This window comes from Myotis lucifugus, unplaced genomic scaffold (genome assembly GCF_000147115.1).
Source record: "Myotis lucifugus unplaced genomic scaffold, Myoluc2.0 scaffold_23, whole genome shotgun sequence".
Taxonomy (NCBI): domain Eukaryota; kingdom Metazoa; phylum Chordata; class Mammalia; order Chiroptera; family Vespertilionidae; genus Myotis; species Myotis lucifugus.
The window spans coordinates 2,563,658-2,583,263 of record NW_005871071.1 but is presented as its reverse complement, the minus strand read 5'-3'; the positions used below and the strand labels follow the sequence as shown (position 1 = coordinate 2,583,263).

Genomic DNA, 19,606 nt, shown 5'->3' with positions numbered 1-19,606 from the left:
GTAACCGAATTTTCAAAGAACAAAAGTATTGATAAGTGACAAGTTATTCCATGGTGTTCATAAAAAAACTGAAGTGCCTGGAAATTTAGCTGGTGGGTTCTGGGGAAAACGATGTAGGCGTATTTTTAAAAATAGTTTTATTGAGATTTAATTCAAATATCAGACAAATGGCCCACTGAAAGTGTACAATGCAATGATGTCTAGTATATTCATAGAATGTGTAACCACCATCACAATTTTAACACATTTGCATTATCTCATAAAGAAAGGCAATGCCCGTTAGCAGTAACCCCTAATTTCCTCCCAACCTACACAATTCTCAGGCAACCTCTACTTTCTGTCTCCAGAAGTTTGACTATTTTAGAAATCCTATATAATAAAAGAGAAACATGCAAATTAGCCATCTCTCTGCTACACTCAAGCCATGCCCACAAGCCACACCCACAAGCCATGCCCACCAGCCAATCAGAGTGACTATGCAAATTAACCCAGCAAAGATGGCGGTTAATTTGCATACGCAGGTGTCAGACGCCCCAGGAGGTGAAGTAGGCCGAGGCTGCGGCTCCCAAGACGTTTGTCGGTCTGGGAGGTGAGGCCGTAGCCATGCCCTCAGGCTTCCAGGACCTTAACTGCTCCCAGGAGGCGAGGCCATAGCCACGCCTGTGGGCTCCCAGGACCTTTGCCAGTCCAGGAGGCGAGACAGCCCACACCTAGCCACGCCCCGGGCTTCTGGGACCTTGCCAGTGGAGAGCGGGAGGTTTAGAGGACTTGGCAGAGCAGGAAACCGCTGGACATAGAGCAGAGCGAGGGAGAGGGCAGCTTGGAGTGCGCGGCTCCCTCTGTCACCCCAGCTTCCTCATCACAGCTGTGGAAACTGACAGCAGGGAGGAGGAAGTCCCACCCCCGCAGAATCAGCCAGAATCAGCCTTTGGTCAGACAGCTCTCAGCAGCCTGATAGCCAGGACTCTCATTCACCTGCATCTCAGACCATGACAGTAGAGAGGTGGGACTATGTCTAAAGGAACAACTGTTGATACAACGTAGCTCTGCAGCCAAAAGATGCCGGCTTTATCGACAGAAAATGTCTGCAGAGCAGCATGTGTCTGATCTCGAAAGAAGGCGGCACCTGTGACAGGATGTATCTGAACACCAGCTACTGGAAAAACGTCGCTCTGATGCCGAAAAACACCGGCATTATCGACAGAAAATGTCTAAAGACCAACGTGCCTTTGAAATTGAACGGAGGCGGTGGCGAGGACACAATATGTCTAGAGAACAGTCATCAACAAGTTCTACCAATACCGGTAGAAACTGCCTTCTCAGCAAAAATAAAGTACATGACGATGCAATTCTCGAACACAGTTGTGGTGGAATGACTGTTCGATGTGAATTTTGCCTATCACTAAATTTCTCTGATGAAAAACCATCCAATGGGAAATTTACTCGATGTTGTAGCAAAGGGAAAGTCTGTCCAAATGATACACATTTTCCAGATTACCCGGCATATTTAAAAAGATTAATGACAAACGAAGATTCTGACAGTAAGAATTTCATGGAAAATATTCGATCCATAAATAATTCTTTTGCTTTTGCTTCCATGGGTGCAAATATTGCATCGCCATCAGGATATGGGCCATACTGTTTTAGAATACACGGACAAGTTTATCACCGTACTGGAACTTTATATCCTTTGGATGGTGTTTCTCGGAAGTTTGCTCAACTCTATATTTTGGATACAGCCGAAGCTACAAGTAAAAGATTAGCAATGCCAGAAAACCAAGGCTGCTCAGAAAGACACATGATCAACATCAACAACCTCATGCATGAAATAAATGAATTAACAAAATCGTACAAGATGCTACATGAGGTCGAAAAGGAAGCCCAATCTGAAGCAGCAGCAAAAGGTATTGCTCCCACGGAAGTAACAATGGCACTTAAATACGATCGTAACAGTGACCCAGGTAGATATAATTCTCCCCGTGTAACCGAGATTGCTGTCATATTCAGAAACGAAGGTGGAGAACTTCCTTTTGAAAGGGACTTGCTCATTCATTGTAAACCAGATCCCAATAATCCAGATACCACTAAAATGAAACAAATCAGTATCCTGTTTTCTACATTAGATGCAATGACATATCCTATTCTTTTGCCACATGGTGAAAAAGGCTGGAGAACAGATATTGCATTAAGACTCAGAGACAACAGTGTAATCGACAATAATACTAGACAAAATGTAAGGACACGAGTCACACAAATGCAGTATTATGTATGGATTTCATCTCTCTGTGCGGGACACGTTCAATCTTATTTTAAATGCAGGAAAATTAACTCAACAGTTTATCGTGGATTCATATTCAAAAATGGAGGCTAATCGGATAAATTTCATCAAAGCAAACCAATCTAAGTTGAGAGTTAAAAAATATAGTGGTTTGATGGATTATCTCAAATCTAGATCTGAAAATGACAATGTGCGGATTGGTAAAATGATAATACTTCCATCATCTTCTGAGGGTAGTCCCAGAAATATGCAGCAGAGATATCAGGATGCTATGGTAATTGTAACGAAGTATGACAAGCCCGATTTATTCATAACCATGACATGCAACCCCAAATGGGCAGATATTGCAAACAATTTACAATGCTGGCAAAAAGTTGAAAATAGACCTGACTTGGTAGCCAGAGTTTTTAATATTAAGCTGAATGCTCTTTTAAATGATATCTGTAAATTCCATTTATTTGGCAAAGTAATAGCGAAAATTTATGTCACTGATTTCAGAAACTTGGACTGCCTCATGCTCACATATTATTGATATTAGATAGTGAGTCCAAATTACGTTCCTCTAATTAATTCCCTTTCAATGTGCACGAATTTCGTGCACTGGGCTACTAGTTTAATATAAGTGGAATCATGCAATATGTGGTATTTTGTAACTGGCTTTTTTCACTTAGCATAATGTTTCCAAGGTTCACCCATGTTGTAACATGTATCATTACTTCATTCCTCTTTATAGCCGAATAATATTCCATTGTTTGTATATATCCCTTTCGCTTATCCATTCATCTGGGTTTTTTTCTACTTTTCTACTATAATGAATAATGATGCTCTGAACATTCATGTACAAGTTTTTGTGTAGACATATATTGTAAGGACATTTTAAAGTAAAAACTGTGTAAAAAGTTAAATGAATTAGGTAAATATTTGTATAAGCATAAAGCATTATATAAAGTATCTTAGCATTTTTATTATTTTATGTATTTCTGTTTTGTTTCTCTATACAATTAGTTATTTATAGTCAACAAATATAAAAATAAATTATAGATACATAGTCATGGAAGAAAAACCCAAACAATAAAAAAGATATATAGTGAACTATAAAACTCTCTCTTATCCTTGTCCCTCCCTCAGAGAAAATACAGTTTCTTTGGTCCTTCCAGAATTTTTTCCCCTGCAAATACCAGCATTTGAGAAAGCATTTTTAAATTTGTTTTTACAAAAAAAAAAAAAAAAAAAAGTGTATCATGTATACAATGTATTGAACTTTTGTTCCTTCGTTTAACATATTTTGAAATTAATGCTCTGTCAATACATATACATCAGTCTTTTAAAACAGCTGATGTGGATTTCACTGTGTGGATGTACCATCATTTACTTAGTGCTTTATTAATGAGGTGCCCGGCTACTTCCTCGCCAACATAACTCTGATTTTATTCAAATACAAGATGATCATGTGTGTCACTCACCACCCTCAGGGGCTGAATCCTGATTCCTCTAAGCCTGGGGGTAACTCCATTCTCCTCACGAGGGACGGGGTTAAAAATAAAAACATGACACAATTCTGGCCCTAGAGATATAAATCAAAGCTTCCTGGGGGAAACTTAAGGCAAATACCAGGGGAAAGACTCTCCTGTTTCTGCCTCTGGGCATCATGGAGCGAGGCTATGGCGTCTGGAACTGTTTCAAGCATCTCGTGACCAAGGACAGACAGCCAAGAGAATCCCAGAGAGGCTGGGTCCGACGTGACTCTGTTCAGCTGCTGCAGTCACCACCCTTCCTCTACGTGTGCTTCTGTGATTAGAGATAACAAGTGTGCATATGCTTTAAGACAACATTACCTGCGCCTTCAGATATGTTGCTTGGAGCTGAAAGCATCCCAAATGACACCCTTCCTCAGAGGACCTCGCCTGAATTTCCTAAACTTATTTAGGGAATCCCCTCGATTCCCTTCTATCCCCCTGATACTCACTCCCTACACATGGCTTTTACTTTCCTAATGCCCAGCACACTAGTAATGAGAGAAACTTGTTCACAGGGCCCACAGCAGACCCCGAGCTTCACTGAGGGTGGGGACTGTAGCCACCTCATTAACCAGCATCAGCAAAGTGCCTGGGGAACCAGCACAGAAAATATCACCCTAACTTTGTGTGTGTGTGTGTGTGTGTGTGTGTGTGTGTGGAGATGGATGAGGATAAATATATGGATAAAAAAACTAGAAGGTCACACTATCAGTGGTAGTTTTATGGAGATTAAATTATGGCTGATTTTTATTTCTCTTTATTAAAATATCTATTATGTACAAGTTGCACTGCTTCTGCAACGTAACACACGTATATGTGAACATATACACATTATGTAAATACTAGAGGCCTGGTGCACAAATTTGTGCACGGGTGGTGTCCCTAGTCCTGGCCAGTGATCAGGGCCAATCAGGACTGGGCCATTGTGGCCTGTCAGCCCCGGGAAGGGACAGGGTGTGGGAGGTTGGCCGCCGGCCCCAAGGAGGGAGCCAGCCCTCGGCCCCCCTGGGAAAGGGGCCATGTCTGCTGCCACCCACCCCGGGCTCCTCGTCCCAGCCTGGGGCCAAAGGCCCCAGTGGGGTCGGGAGAAGAGGTGGTGGTCGCCGGGAAGAGGAAGAAACGGCTGCCGGCAGCCAGCACCACTGGCCGGCCACAGGAGGTTGGCTGTGGGAGCACACTGACCACCAGGGGGCAGCTCCTGCATTGAATGTCTGCCCCCTGGTGGTCAGTGAGCGTCATAGTGACTGGTTGACTGGTCACTCCAGTCATTCTGGTCGTCTGGTCATAATGGTCGCTTAGGCTTTCATATATATAGATAATAGGATGAATATGAATACTGCAGATACAAAGCAAGCACCATGGGAATAGAGGGAGCGGAGTGGGCTGCCTTTTCACACGTGCACGCAGTAGGCTTAGAGAGTCCATACTGTGTACATTACACCTAATGGGTAACTTGCCTCCCTCATTCTCATCGGAGCAGCTATAACTGCAGATTTTACTCTACCTTGCTATTGAGCACTAACTTCAATGTGGAGTGTCCCCTGTTTGTCTCTAACAATAACAGTTCTCCAAAAAAACTTTCTTTGAACTTCATGTTTTCTCAAAGATATAAAGGCTTCCTTCAACTTCTGACCACAATTTCCATTTGGCCAAATGCCCAATAACCAAACTTTTACTGTGGTATATTATCTCAATAGACATTTTTATGTGAATGCATTCAATTACAATGTTGTGTGCTATGTATAAATAATGATATAAGTGAGGAGGAAAGTAGAGGCCACCCATCATCATGTCCTTTGTACAGAAAGTACTAAGTCACCCTGTATTCTCAGTTCTTTATCTAGCTGTGATGAATTAGCACTGATCCACAGGTTATCTATTTATCCTTGCAATAAATTTACAAAATTCTGATTGAAATAAATGTGCCGCCTATGATCCCAGAATAAAGTGATGCTGGCTGGAACACTTGGTAACAGTAAAATTACAGTAAAAGAAACAATGAGTAAAAGGCAGTAGAGTCCCGAGCCTGGTTTAGCCTTTACAAATGACCTTCTTTCTTATTTTTGTGGTAGCATCTCTAATTCAAAGTAGTACTGACTTTCAAGCATCCTTTCTAATCAGAAATCAAGATAAAAAATAATGCGAAGATTTTTAGTTATAATATTAAATTTAAAAAAATTTTTAATCACAAATTTAATTCCTCTAACAGATAACCATATTTTCTATTTCTTTTCATACTGGTTTTGCTATATTTTTGGCCTTTTTCCATTTTAGCTTATTTAAAATTGTCATTAAATTGTCCATAATATTACCTTTTTTTTGTCTATAGGATATTCCTCTCATTCTTGATATTGGTCGAGATTTTTTCCATCCTCTCTTATTTGGGCTAGCCATATCATATCAAAGAATCGCTTTGGTTTCCTTTATTTTGTCTACTTTTTATCCATTTTCCATTTTATTGATTTCCATTCTTATCTCTCTCTTTCTCTCTCTCTCTCTCTCTCTCTCTCTCTCTCTCTCTCTCTGTAGATATTTAGATAATTGATTTTTAATCTTTTTTTTCTTTTGTATATAAATATATAAAGGTGCAAATTTTTCTCTAAGCATTGAGTTAGCTTATCTCATATTTTGATATGTATGCTTTATCAATCAGTTAAAATGTCTCCTAACTTTTCTTACGATTTCTTTTTTAAGCAATGGCTTATTTCAAATGTTGCTTAATTTGCAAATATTTGTGGAATTTCCAGATATAGTTGTGTTGCTGAATTCTATTTTAACTCTGTTGTAGTCAGAGAACATATTCTGTTGAATCTCAACCTTTTAAAATGTATTCAGACTTGTTTTATGGCACAGTATGTGACCTCATCCTGGTGGATGTTCCATGGGCATATAAAAATATATAATCTTTAGATATTAGATATAATGTTCTATACATAACAAATAGGTTAAGTTGATTGATGATGGTTTTCAAAGTTTTTATGTACTTACTGACTTTTTTTGTCTAGTTGCTTTATCAGTTATTGAGAGAGGGGTAATAAAATCTTCAACTATTCTGGATTTATTTATTCCTCTATTTAGCTCTGTCAATTTTGCTTCATAATTTTGAAGTTCTTTTATTAGGTGCATACAAGTTTAGGATTGTATGTCTTCTTGATAAATAAGCCCTTTTATGATAAAGAAATATCCCTCTTTATCTCTGATAATACTGGCATTCTTCATCCTGAAGTCTACTTCATCTAATGTTAATACAACAACATCTGGGTTTTGTTTAGGTTTTCTTAGCTTTGTGTTTGCATGATAAATCTTTTTCTGTAGTTTTCCTTTTAAGCTGTCTGTGTAATTGTACTCAAATTGTATTTTCTGTAAATAGCATATAGCTGAATCTTGCTTTTTTTAAAAAAAAGTATTGAGATGGTTGGCTTTACAAGTATCATCCTTCTATTTCTTTCCTATTTGTCTTTATTCCTCTTTTCTTCCCCTTTAATTAAGTATTTATATAAAAATATATAATCTTTAGATATTAGATATAATGTTCTATACATAACAAATAGGTTAAGTTGATTGATGATGGTTTTCAAAGTTTATTTGTCTTTATTCCTCTTTTCTTCCCCTTTAATTAAGTATTTATTGGTGTTATGTTTTACTTCCTTTCTTGGATTCTTAGAGATAATTTAGTTTTAATTTCTTAGTAGCTGCTCTAAGGATTATAATATGCATCCTTAAACATCACAATTGTAACAAACAGCCAGAGTTGAGCCACTCAGACCTCTTTCAGATCTCTTGTAAGAGATCCTGCGTAGTAGATTGACAGCTCCGAGTTGAACCTGCACCTTTGAATCTACCCACTGTGTTCTCCTTGCTTGCAATCAAAGACTGGACACAGTGGGGGTTCAAGAACCCGGCCATTCTTCCCCGACACAGGACCTCTCTAACAGAAACTTTGCTGCGAAACTCTCCATCAGCCGGAATAAGACTTGCTCAGAATGGCATTACAGGGTACAGCTCCTCCTCTCCAATCCTTTCCCACCTCATGAGGTTAGGGCTGCATCCTGATGAAGCCTAACAGCATGAGCATCCTCCATCTTTGACCTTCACAGGTGCTTCCCTAATAAGCCTCTTGCATATGTAATCCCATCTCGGTGTCTGTTTCTTACAGGGCCCAAAGCCAACACTGATGATATAGGTAGCGGGGTTTTAGGACCAGCCCAAATTCACCTGGAAGGCCAGGAGCTCCCCATCCTGAGCTGAATGTAGGACACATCAATTCCCAGGCATAAGGTGATGGCCCAATTGCTAAAGATTTCTCCAGTGGTGTTCTGAGGATCTGTCCTGGCGTGATGTTTAAGGCACTTGAAAGATATGGGAAGAACAATGCCTACAAAAACAATGGAGTGGCTAGTTACTACTATGCTGTATCGATGACTTACAGGGAGATAATGGGGGCATTCTCGAATTTGACAGAACTGCAGAGCTCACAGACATTTAAATGCTCAGCCACTGCATGTCTACTATGTTCAAGTCAGGGCTCTAGCTGGGAAAACGGGGACCCTGACTCCTATCCCACAGATAGAAGGATTTGGGTGAATACTCCCAAGATTTTAGTTCTGCAGGTCCCTACCCCTCACAGCTTGCAGAGCAGCCCGTCCCTCTGTAATAAGAGCTAGCAGTTCCCACACGCAGGAAGACACTGCCGGGCTTCTCCCCCACAAGGAAAAGAGGTCTCTCCTCGGGAGTTTCTCTAACTTCTCTCCGGCATACCACGGTAACAGCCAGTGTTAAATCCCAGCATAACCCACTGGGCCTGACATAGGATGAAAGAGATTATTACATCTGGAAGCAGCTTCAAGAATTAAATGGCATGTACTAGCGGAAGCCAGAGAAATACCCTTGGGATGACAAAGCCTATCAAAGGGGCAGAAACAGAAGACTGGATAAGCAAGATTTCACTGACTTGGGATTTAATATCCTGTCAAGGACCCCATGAGATGAGGTAAATTTACTGCTAGGGTGGCTCCTAGAAGCCTGAAAAAATAATGAGCCAACTGGAAATGCCTGTGTTTCCCCAGCAGAAGGTAGGAGGAGGAGTAAAACGGTCAATGAAAGTGGCCAAAAAACAAACAAACAAACAAACATACACACACACACACACACACACACACACACACACACACACACACACACACACACACACGGGGCCCAGTGCACAAATTCGTGCACCTTGTAAGGAACTGTGGCTGAGAGGCTGTGGTGGGCACAGGGGCAGGTCCCGGCCCCTCCAACCACAGCCCCAGTCCTGTCTGCCGGCAGCCCCGCTCCCGCTGCTGCCGCTCCCACACGCTGATGGCACCGGACCTGCTCGCACCCTCTGACAGCTCGGAGTGTCTGGGGCCGGCACCAACAGCAGGTGCGAGTGAGGCTGGCACTGTCAGTGGGTGCAAGCTGCAGCTGCTGCCCCGATCGCCCCTCAGGAGCAGGGGGAGGTGGAGAAACCCTCAGGGGTGATTGGGGCCGGCAGCCGCTGCTCACACCCGCTGACAGCACCAAGCGATCCGGGCCAGTGCCGGCAGCAGGTGCAAGCACCCGACAGGACCACGGCTAACGGGAGCAAAGAATTTTCAGTAACCACCAGAGGCTCACCCCTATGACAGTGACTGGTGCCCCACCTTGGTCTGGCACCCCCGCTCACCTGCTCCACCATCCCAACGCAGTCAACGCCCACCATGTTCTGCACTCTGCCACCTGCTGCTGACGCCCATCATGTTCTGCACGTGCCCCCTGGTGGTCAACACACGTCATAGCGACTGGTTGTTCCACCATTTGGTCTATTTGCATATTAGGGTTTTATATATATATCTATAATAATAGAAGTGTAATATTCTAATTAGACTGGACATCCTTCTGGATGAAGCTGGGGCTGTGAGGGAAGCCCGGGTCCCGGGTGCTAGAGGGAAGCCGGTGCCAGCAGCCGGGGGAAGGAAGGCCTACTCTTGCACAAATTTCGTGCATCGGGCCTCTAATGTATATATAATTTACATGAGGCCAAAATACTCATATTTTTGTGCCCAGAGGATACACCATTAACCACAGTCATCAGGCATGTGCTGGTGAAGGGGCAGCAGCATCCCCAAGCAGTGCAGTGGTGGCTCTCTTCTGCTGCTAGGGCTCATGGTAAGAAGGGGGGTCACAGAGCTGGGCTCTATGCAAGTAGCCATGCAAACAGATATCCTCCCCTCCTCCAGTAATCGAGGCCAGCCGGTGGCATTTCACTGCCAGAATCAGGGGGCTACAAGTACTCTAACACGACAGATCGGAGGAGCTGTGAGGCAGAGCTGACTGGGCCTGCAGAGTATAGGGCATGGCATTCCTACCAAAACAGGCAGGGGGCCAATGAAGGCGCTGCTTCACATGTACAATCACGAGAAGACAACAATGGAGAAGTGAATGTTAAGGACAGTTTCTCCATTTTAAAAAAGTCACAATCTCTCCTCCAGGCCCCAAGCTGAGCCAATATTCTGATCCAAAGCCCACTCACTGAAGAAGGTCCCTAGTCCTTAGAAGGAGGACCCTGCGTCATTGCAGGAAGTGTGTATGATATGACTCCTGCCTTCCTCCCCCAAAAGGACTACGGCCATTTATTTGGGTGACGGTGTTATGGGGAAAATGAATACTCAGACATACTGAGGACTGTTGGAAACAAGGTCTGTGTCGACACTTAGAAACCCAAAGCATCATCATGGCTTCCCTTGTAGAGTGAGAAAATAAAAGGAGTCCTGGCTACTGTTCAGCTTACCCAGAGTCCACCGGTTCTGTGGATGCACCCAGTAGTCATTTCCCTGGTTTACAAGTGTAAGACTGGGATTGACATCCTGGAAGCTGGATCTCCTCACTACCACCACCACACTGACTCCGTGGCTGTGGGGTAAGAGCTCACAGGGAGAAGGCCACGTGGGAGCCTCTGAAACTGTCCTCCCTCTGGTCAGGACAGTAAATCTAAGACAGAAATGACAACAAAAGCACAAGCAACAAAAGAGAACAATAGATAAAGCAGAGAAAAAATAGATAATTTTTAATCAAAATATAAAACTTTTGTGCGTCAAAGGACACGATCAATAACATCAAAGGACAGCCTACAAAATGGGAGAAAATTTTTGCAAAACATGTATCTGACAAGGACCTTCTACTATAGAAAAATAAATAACTACAACAACTTAGTAACAGAAGGACAAGTAACCCAATTATAAAACGGGCAAAGGATCTGGACAGACATTTCTCCAAAGAAGATACACAACTGGAAAATAAGCTCATGAAAAGATGCTCAACATCCTTAACCACAGGAAAATGCAAATCAAAACCACAGTTAGATACCACTTCACACCCACAAGGAGGGCTCTAGTAAAAACACAGATAAAAACCAGTACTGTCGAACATGTGGAGAAATCAGAACTCTCTGTTGGTGGGAGTGTGATATGGTACAGCTACTTTGGAAAACTGTTTGGCAGCTCCTCATATGATCCAGTAATTCCACATCTAGGTATAAACTTCCCCAAATGAAAATCTATGTCCACACAAAAACTTGTACACAAATGTTATGTGCATAGCACCATTATCCGTCATAGTTGAAAAGTGGAAAGAACCCGGATGTCCATCAACCGATGCATGGATAAGTATGGTTACCCATACACTGGGCTATTATTTGGCAATTAAAAAGAAAGAAATACTGACACATACTTTAACAGCGGTTCTCAACCTGTGGGTCGCGACCCCTTTGGGGGTCGAACGACCCTTTCACAGGACTCACCTAAGACCATCGGAAAACACATATATAATTACATATTGTTTTTGTGATTAATCACTATGCTTTAATTATGTTCAATTTGTAACAATGAAAATACATCCTGCATATCAGATATTTACATTATGATTCGTAACAGTAGCAAAATTACAGTTATGAAGTAGCAATGAAAATAATTTTATGGTTGGGGGTCACCACAACATGAGGAACTGTATTAAAGGGTCGCGGCATTAGGAAGGTTGAGAACCACTGTGCTATAACATGATTAAACCCTGAAAGCATTATGCTAAGTGAAAGAAGTCAGACACAAAGGACCACGTATTGTATGATACCATTTATATGAAATGTCCAAAACAGGCAAATCTAAGAGACAGAAAGTAGATCGGTGGTTGTGTGGGAGCAGGGCAGGTGTTGAGGGAAAATGGAGAGTGATACCTTGTAGGTATGGGGTTTCTCTTTTGAGATGATGAAATGTTCAAAAATTATTTTGGTGATGGTTACACAACTCTGTGAATATACTAAAAACAATTGTATACTTTGAGCTAGTGAACTGTATGTTCTGTGAACTGTATCTCAATAAAGTTGTTTAAAAAACTAACAAAAATATTGCAACCTCGTGGGAACGTTAGAGTTTGGTACCATCAGAAAAGACCTAAAGGATTCAAGTGTGGCTCCTATAATATGTTCATTTAATCCTCTAGTCTGATCCCTGCAGAAACCAGATAGACCCTGGGGAATGACTTTACCTGCAAGGTCAACCAAGAAATAGCCCCAGTCGCCTGCTGGTTCCTGGATGCAAGGAGCCCAAAGTGCCCTCACAGCTGCTGTAGACTGGTTTGATAGGATCCTTGCCATGTCCCCCAGAAAGTGTGGGACTTGGACCTCTAACTCAGCAGAACCGAGTAGCAGGGAAGAGAAGCTCATAGTCTTCCACTGGGTCTTTGGCAACGTGTGGGGCCACTCCTGCTCCTACTCCTTTGTTCCTGGACCCATATTTACTTTCTGCTGCAGACACAGCCTCATATTGAGGTCTCTGGGTTAATGAATAAAATGGCACCCCATCTGTGTAGAGTACTGTCCCCTTATTGGTGCTTCAGTTGTGCCCATTTGTGACGGTGCCAGCCTCAAATTTGGTGAAAGACATGAAACCCAAACAAAGTACATGCAAAGAAAACCATGTTCAGACACATAATGAAATTGCTGAAATCAAAGAAAAAGAAGAAATCTTGAAAGCCAGAGAAAATGACACATTATGCATTGGGGAACAATGCATTTCTCATCAGAAATTATGATAACACTATATAACTAAGGTAGTAAAGGAAAAAAGAACAGTCAACTTAGAATTCTGTACTTTTAAAAAATATCATTCAGGAATGACAGTATATAATAAAGGTATTTGAAGCTGAGGAAAAATAAGATAATTTATTGCCAGCAGACTTGCTCTAAAGAAAATGCTGAAAGAAATTATTTAGCCCTAACCGGTTTGGCTCAGTGGATAGAGCATCGGCCTGCGGACTGAAAGGTCCCAGGTTCGATTCCGGTAAAGGGCATGTACCCTGGTTGCGGGCACATGCCCAGTAGGAGGTGTGCAGGAGGCAGCTGATCGATGTTTCTCTCTCATCGATGTTTCTAACTCTCTATCCCTCTACCTTCCTCTCTGTAAATAATCAATAAAATATATTTTTTTAAAAAAAAGAAATTATTTAGGTAAAGGTAATTGATATCAGAGATAAAGTTAAGACTTCAGAAACAAAGGAAAAGAAACAGAAATAGTAAATATCTGTTCTTTTTTCCTTTACTACCTTAATTATACAGTGTTATCATAATTTCTGATGAGAAATGCATTGTTCCCCAATGCATAATGTATCATTTTCTCTGGCTTTCAAGATTTCTTCTTTTTCTTTGATTTCAGCAATTTCATTATGTGTCTGAACATGGTTTTCTTTGCATGTACTCTGTTTGGATTTCATTGAACTTCTTTCATCTATAAATGCATGTCCTTCACCAAATTTGGAATTTTTGGGCCATTATTTCTTCAAATTTTTTTTATACCAGTCTTTTTCCTCCTTTGAGACTTCAAAGATTCAAATATTAGACTTAATACTATCTACAGGTCCCTCCGGCTCTACTAATTTTTTTCAATATTTGTTTTCTGTTTTTCAAATTAGATCATTTCTATTGATTATTTTCAAGTTCACTGATTCTTTTCACTGTTATCTCTATTTTGTTGTTAAGCTCATCTAGTGATTTTAAGAATTTAACAGATTCTGTTCTTAAATTTTAATATTTCTATTTTATTCTTTTCTATGGTTTCTATTTATCTGCTGGGAACATCCATCTTTCCACCAATTATAAAAGTGTTTACCTTTACATCATGGAGCATGGTTATAATAGTTGTAATAGCTGCTTTACAGGGTTTTACAGATAATTCCAATGTCTGGGTCATCTTGGGACTGGCATTTATTGACTGTCTTTTCTTTTGAGAATTGGTCAGATTTTCATGGTTTGTTGTATATAATCTTGGTGACATGTTGAATATTACATTTTGAAATTGGATCCTGCTAAAATCCTTAATAGTTTTATAGATGTGTATAACATCAGGTTAAGGACTCTGACAGATACGCATAAGGAGACGTTCTCAGATTGAGGGGCCTCCTGAGGAGCCTGGAGTAACTGCTGACTGGAGTTTGCTCTTAAGGTATAGTGAGTCAGTGTGCGGGGAAGGCAGGAATGTGCATGAACGGTGTAAATGAAGAAACGTATCCACTTCCTGGCAGGCCCTTATCATCTCCTGCCTGGATCAGTCTATTTAATAAATGACTAGAGAGACACAAATATTGATTCATCTTTAAAGGAAAAACATCAAAATATGCTAAATTAGAATAAGACTACCATATAGTCTCTAAATCACAATTAAACTAGAATAAGATAACTCCAAGTTTACAATAATCTTTACCCCTTCATTACCTTACCTTGAATATATGTTTTTTGTAATAAAATAAATGGTTTCAGGACCATGTCCTCTTGGGAATACCTAGATTTAACTTTAAAATGTTTTAAAAATCTAGACAAACTCTTATAAGATACATTTTCTAATATTATAAGTGAGAACTTATTCTAACCTTTTAAGAAAAAAAAATGTGCTGTTTTGACGAAATAAAATGCATACTTACTTTGAATAATATTTCTTCATTCCATTTTGGATTCAAAGTCTAAAAGAGAGTAAACATAGTGTAACTAATTTTTTATATTTTGTCATATAAATTTAAAACAGTATATTTAAATTTTTGTTTAAATCCTGACCTTTTTAATGGTTTTCGTCTGCACACTTGTTAAAATTCCATTCATTGGGTCATATAACGTCACTCTCACATAAGGATCACTGTTAAAATTAAGAAAAAAATTAACTGTTGCTTATTCCCAAACTTAGATATTCAAACTATTTTAAAAAATCACAGAAATTTCCTTGTTAACAATTTCTACAATTATTTTGTATAATTAAAAGGTTTCCTTAGGCAGGGGTAAGTAATTATAGTAATTTTTGCATCTTGTTTAAAAGCTAAGTGAAATACACAAAGAATTAAAGAATTACAAAAAAAACAAACACCATTTAGTCCCAATTTAATGATTTGCAATCTTTTTAGATTTAAAAATTTTTGTTTAGCCGAAACCGGTTTGGCTCAGTGGATAGAGCATCGGCCTGCGGACTGAAAGGTCCCAGGTTCGATTCCGGTCAAGGGCATGTACCTGGGTTGTGGGCACATCCCCAGTAGGAGATGTGCAGGAGGCAGCTGGTCGATGTTTCTCTCTCATCGATGTTTCTAACTCTCTATCTCTCTCCCTTCCTCTCTGTAAAAAAAAAATCAATAAAATATATTTTTTTAAAAAATTTTTTGTTTAATTTTTTTATTATGTTCTTTTGGGTTAAAAAGGTTAATTCACTAATTTTCAAGAACTAGCCCTGCAAGACCTCAGGTCACTCCAAGTTATCTCATGGGTATAAACTCTTTTTACAAAATAAAAGTAAAGTGCTTTCAGTTAAAAATAATTATGTCATATAACCTCTTTTAAAAAGAATCATGGAGAAGGACACCCTGGCCAGTGTGGTTCGATTGGTTAGAGCACTCTCCCATGAAGCAAAGAGTCGTGGGTTCGATTCCTGGTCAGGGCACATACCCAGACTGTGGATTCAATCCCCAGTCAGGGCATGTGCGGGAGGCAACCAATTGATGTTTCTCTCTCTCCCTCTAAGAAAAAAAATCAGTAAGGAAAAAGACATGGAGAAGGAAAATCAAGATTTTTCCCATTTCTGAATTGGCTTTTTTATGGTATTATTGAAGAGTTGTAAGAGCTCTTTACTTATTGTGAATTAAAGGCCTTTGTCAGATATAAGTTTTGAAACTTTATTGATCACTTCAAAGAACAAGCTTTTGATCCCAATGATTTTTTCTATCATTGTCCATTTTCACTAATTTCACTTTATCCTTATTATTTTCATCCTTCTACTTACTTTAGAATTAATTTACTCTTCTTTTTCTAATTTCTTAAAATTAGAACTCAAATCATTCACTTAGGTCCTGTCCCTTTTCTAAGTTAAACATTTTAAAAATCTCAACTTTCCTCTACAGATTACTTTAGCTGCACCCTACAAATTTTGATATTGCTGTATTTTCATTTTCATTCTGTTCAAAATGTTTTCTAATTTTTCTTGTGATTTCTTCTTTAACCTACAGATTATTTAGAAGTATATTGTTTTATTTCCAATACTTGGGATTTTTCTAGATATCTTAATGTTATTGGTTTCTAACTTAATTCCATTGTTATCAGAGAACATCCTGCATATAATTGCAATCTTTTCAAAACTGAGACTTGTCTTTTAGCTCTATACATAGTCTATGTTGGTGAATGCATAGTGCACTTGAAAAGAACGTAAAATTTGCAATTGTTTGAGTTATTTTTATGGCAATTATAAACAACAGGGTAGCTTCTACTATCCCCATATCCTAATGTTCATGTCCTTGTGTTACACTCCTCTTAAATGTGGGAAGGACCTATGAATTCTAACCAATACATTACAGAAAAATGACAAAATGTATATAACTGCTGGCCAACCTCCTGGTCCCTCCCTCCAACTGGCAGTCCCCGATCGCCCAATGGGGAACGGGGAAGTGGGGGGTGGCTGCAGACGGGGCGAGTATGGTGGTGGGGGGGAGGGCTGCTGCCAGCAGCTGGGGGAAGCCCGGGTGCCGGCAGCCAGAGGGAAGCCCAGGTTCTGGGTGCTGGTAGCTGGAGGGAAGCCAATGCCAGCAGCCAGGGGAAGGAAGGCCTACCCTTACACAAATTTTGTGCATTGGGCCTCTAGTGAGATAATAAATGTGTATTCTTTTAAGGTGCTAAATGTGTGGTCATCATAATAGATAAATCACTCTGGGGAAGAAAGCACCCTATGCACACAGCCAGAAGCTGCACTGCCCGTGCCCTGGAACCCGGGTCTGGCCCTTGCCCCTCCATGGTGCCTGAAAGGGACAAGTGAGGGCTGCCCAGCATTAGCACAAACAAGGAAATAAACAGGAGTGAGGGGAACCATGCTTAGGATACTGCTCCCCGCTTCCTTCCTCCTGGCTTGGGAACCAACAGCACAGGAAAGCAGTCAGCCCCAGGTAGTCCTTTCCATTTCTGTGATCCCAGGGCTGCTGCTTACCAAAGAGGGGACACGGGGTAGGGTGTTTGTTCATCCCCTTCTCTTGATCCATCTGGGCCTTTATTCATCATCTACTGCCCACAGCCTATTTTATCGATGCCCAGAAGCAGAAATCATAAATGTATCTTATGAGTTGTACCTTTGTTTGTCTAATTTCACAAATTCAGTAACTCAGATATGAAGGAATTTAGTAAACCACCAATTGAAAATATTATTATTCTACCTCAATTTAATAATATTATTCAGTGTTTCATCTAACCAACATTTAGAAAAAATTAGTTAACGAGTTCAAATTTTAAAATTGCAGCCCAAATTAATATACTAATATACTTACCTAGATCCCAAGATATCCTTCTTGGCAAGGCCTATTCCAGCTATAACTTTCACCCTCACAATTCGAACATTTTCCTAAAATATAAAAATGTATATTTTATTTTCATGTACTTTATAACTTATCTAAGACACATACCTTTAAATATATACATCAAATACAGTAACCAGGCCCTAACTGGTTTGGCTCAGTGGATAGAGCGTCGGCCTGCGGACTCAAGAGTCCCAGGTTTGATTTCGGTCAAGGGCATGTACCTTGGTTGCGGGCACATCCTCAGTGGGGAATATGCAGGAGTCAGCTGATCGATGTCTCTCTCTCTCTCATTGATGTTTCTAACTCTCTATCCCACTCCCTTCCTCTCTGTAAAAAATCAATAAAATATATTTTTAAAAAATACAGTAACCAGCCTGGCCAGCGTGGCTCAGTGGTTGCGTGTTGTCCTATGAACCAGGAGGTTCAGGTTCAATTCCCAGTCAGAGCACATGCCCAGGTTGTGGCCTCAATCTCTATTATGGGGTGTGCAGGAAGTAGCCAATCAATGATTCTCTCTCATGATTAATGTTTCTATCTCTCTCTCCCTCTCTGAAATCAATAAACATATATTTTAAAAAATACAGTAATCAGGTTATTAAAATTAATTGGAGGAATTTTTCCCAAAAATTAATTTGAGCCCTGTCCAGTGTGGTTAGAGCATTGGCCCAGGCACCAAAGAGTCATGGGTTCGATTCCTGGTTAGGGGCAGTTATGTGGTTTGCAGGTTCAATCACCAGCCCCCAGGCAGGGTGCATGTGGGAGGCAACCCATCAATGTGTCTCTCTCACATTGATGTTTCTCTCTTTCTCCCCCTCCCTCGAATTCAATCTCTCTAAAAAAAATCAATGGAAAGAGTATCCTTGGGTGAGGATTAACAACAACAACAAAAAGAATTAATTTGATTAAAAGCTATACAAGAAAAAATGAAAACCATTTGTTATTTGTAGATGATTTGATTATCCACTAAGAAAAGCCAGAAAAAACAGTCAAATTATTACATTAAGAATTTATCATTGCTTCCAAGAAAATCTGTAGCTGTTATTAAGACTAATATGAATTTATCACTGTTGCTATGTACACAATAACACAAATCAAGAGTTCATAATCATTTTTAATAACTATTTTAAGACGGTAATTATTTTTATAATCCCATTCAATAGATTATATGTTAAATAAAACGATACTGTATTGCTACTATAAAGTATCAAAAATATTAAATTTCTTGAGTATCACATAATACTATGATCAGGTTTTATATAATAACATCTTAGTTTTAAGATAAACATATTGAAATAGTTAGGAATAAAGTATATAATAAGTCTGCAACATACTCAAATGGCTCAACAAATAAGAGGTTGAAAATGAGTGTGTGTGTAAACACAGGGAATAAGCAAAATACTAGCAATGCGATGGCTATACAGGCTCTTTAACTGTCCTTTGGATGTGAAATTGTTCAAAATTAAAAGGTGGGTAAGAAAATATTATAACACAGAATACATATTTTAAAAAATTCCCAAGTAAGTGAACTGTTGGGCACAGAAATAAACTTAATAAAAAGATTTTAAAACTCTATGGATAAAATTATTTTTAAAACTATTGAAGAACATAAAGAAAACAAATTTAAAAGTTCACTATGTTCATAGATGAAAATAATATTATTGTTTGTTTTCACAAAAGTAACCTATAAGTTGAATTCAATTTCAACTCTTCCCCCTTGGATTTTTTTCATGGATTTTAAAGGATTTGGAAATTCAGAGGAAAGACTAAAAATGAGCAAAGAAGTAAACAGTAATATTCAATCACTATCTTATACTGCACATAAAAATAAATTCCAGATTCATTCAAGTCTAAAAGTGAAAAAGAAAACTTTAAACTTTTTATAAGAAGGAAAATACAAGCTCCCAAAACTCAAATCAGGAAGAATAAAAAAACCTGAATAGGCTGATAACTACCA

General features: G+C 39.7%; 1 protein-coding gene across 1 annotated transcript in view; it reads right to left on the bottom strand.

Moving 5' to 3' along the window:
* NEDD4 (neural precursor cell expressed, developmentally down-regulated 4, E3 ubiquitin protein ligase) overlaps window positions 1-19,606 on the bottom strand; it is a 117,721-nt gene that overhangs the window by 81,223 nt on the left and 16,892 nt on the right. Inside the window, exons 2-4 of the mRNA XM_006085921.3 lie at window positions 17,623-17,696; window positions 14,891-14,969; window positions 14,761-14,799 (exon numbers count right to left, since the gene is read on the bottom strand). Coding sequence (XP_006085983.1) covers window positions 14,761-14,799; window positions 14,891-14,969; window positions 17,623-17,696 — 192 coding nt within the window. The remainder of the gene's footprint in view (window positions 1-14,760; window positions 14,800-14,890; window positions 14,970-17,622; window positions 17,697-19,606) is intronic.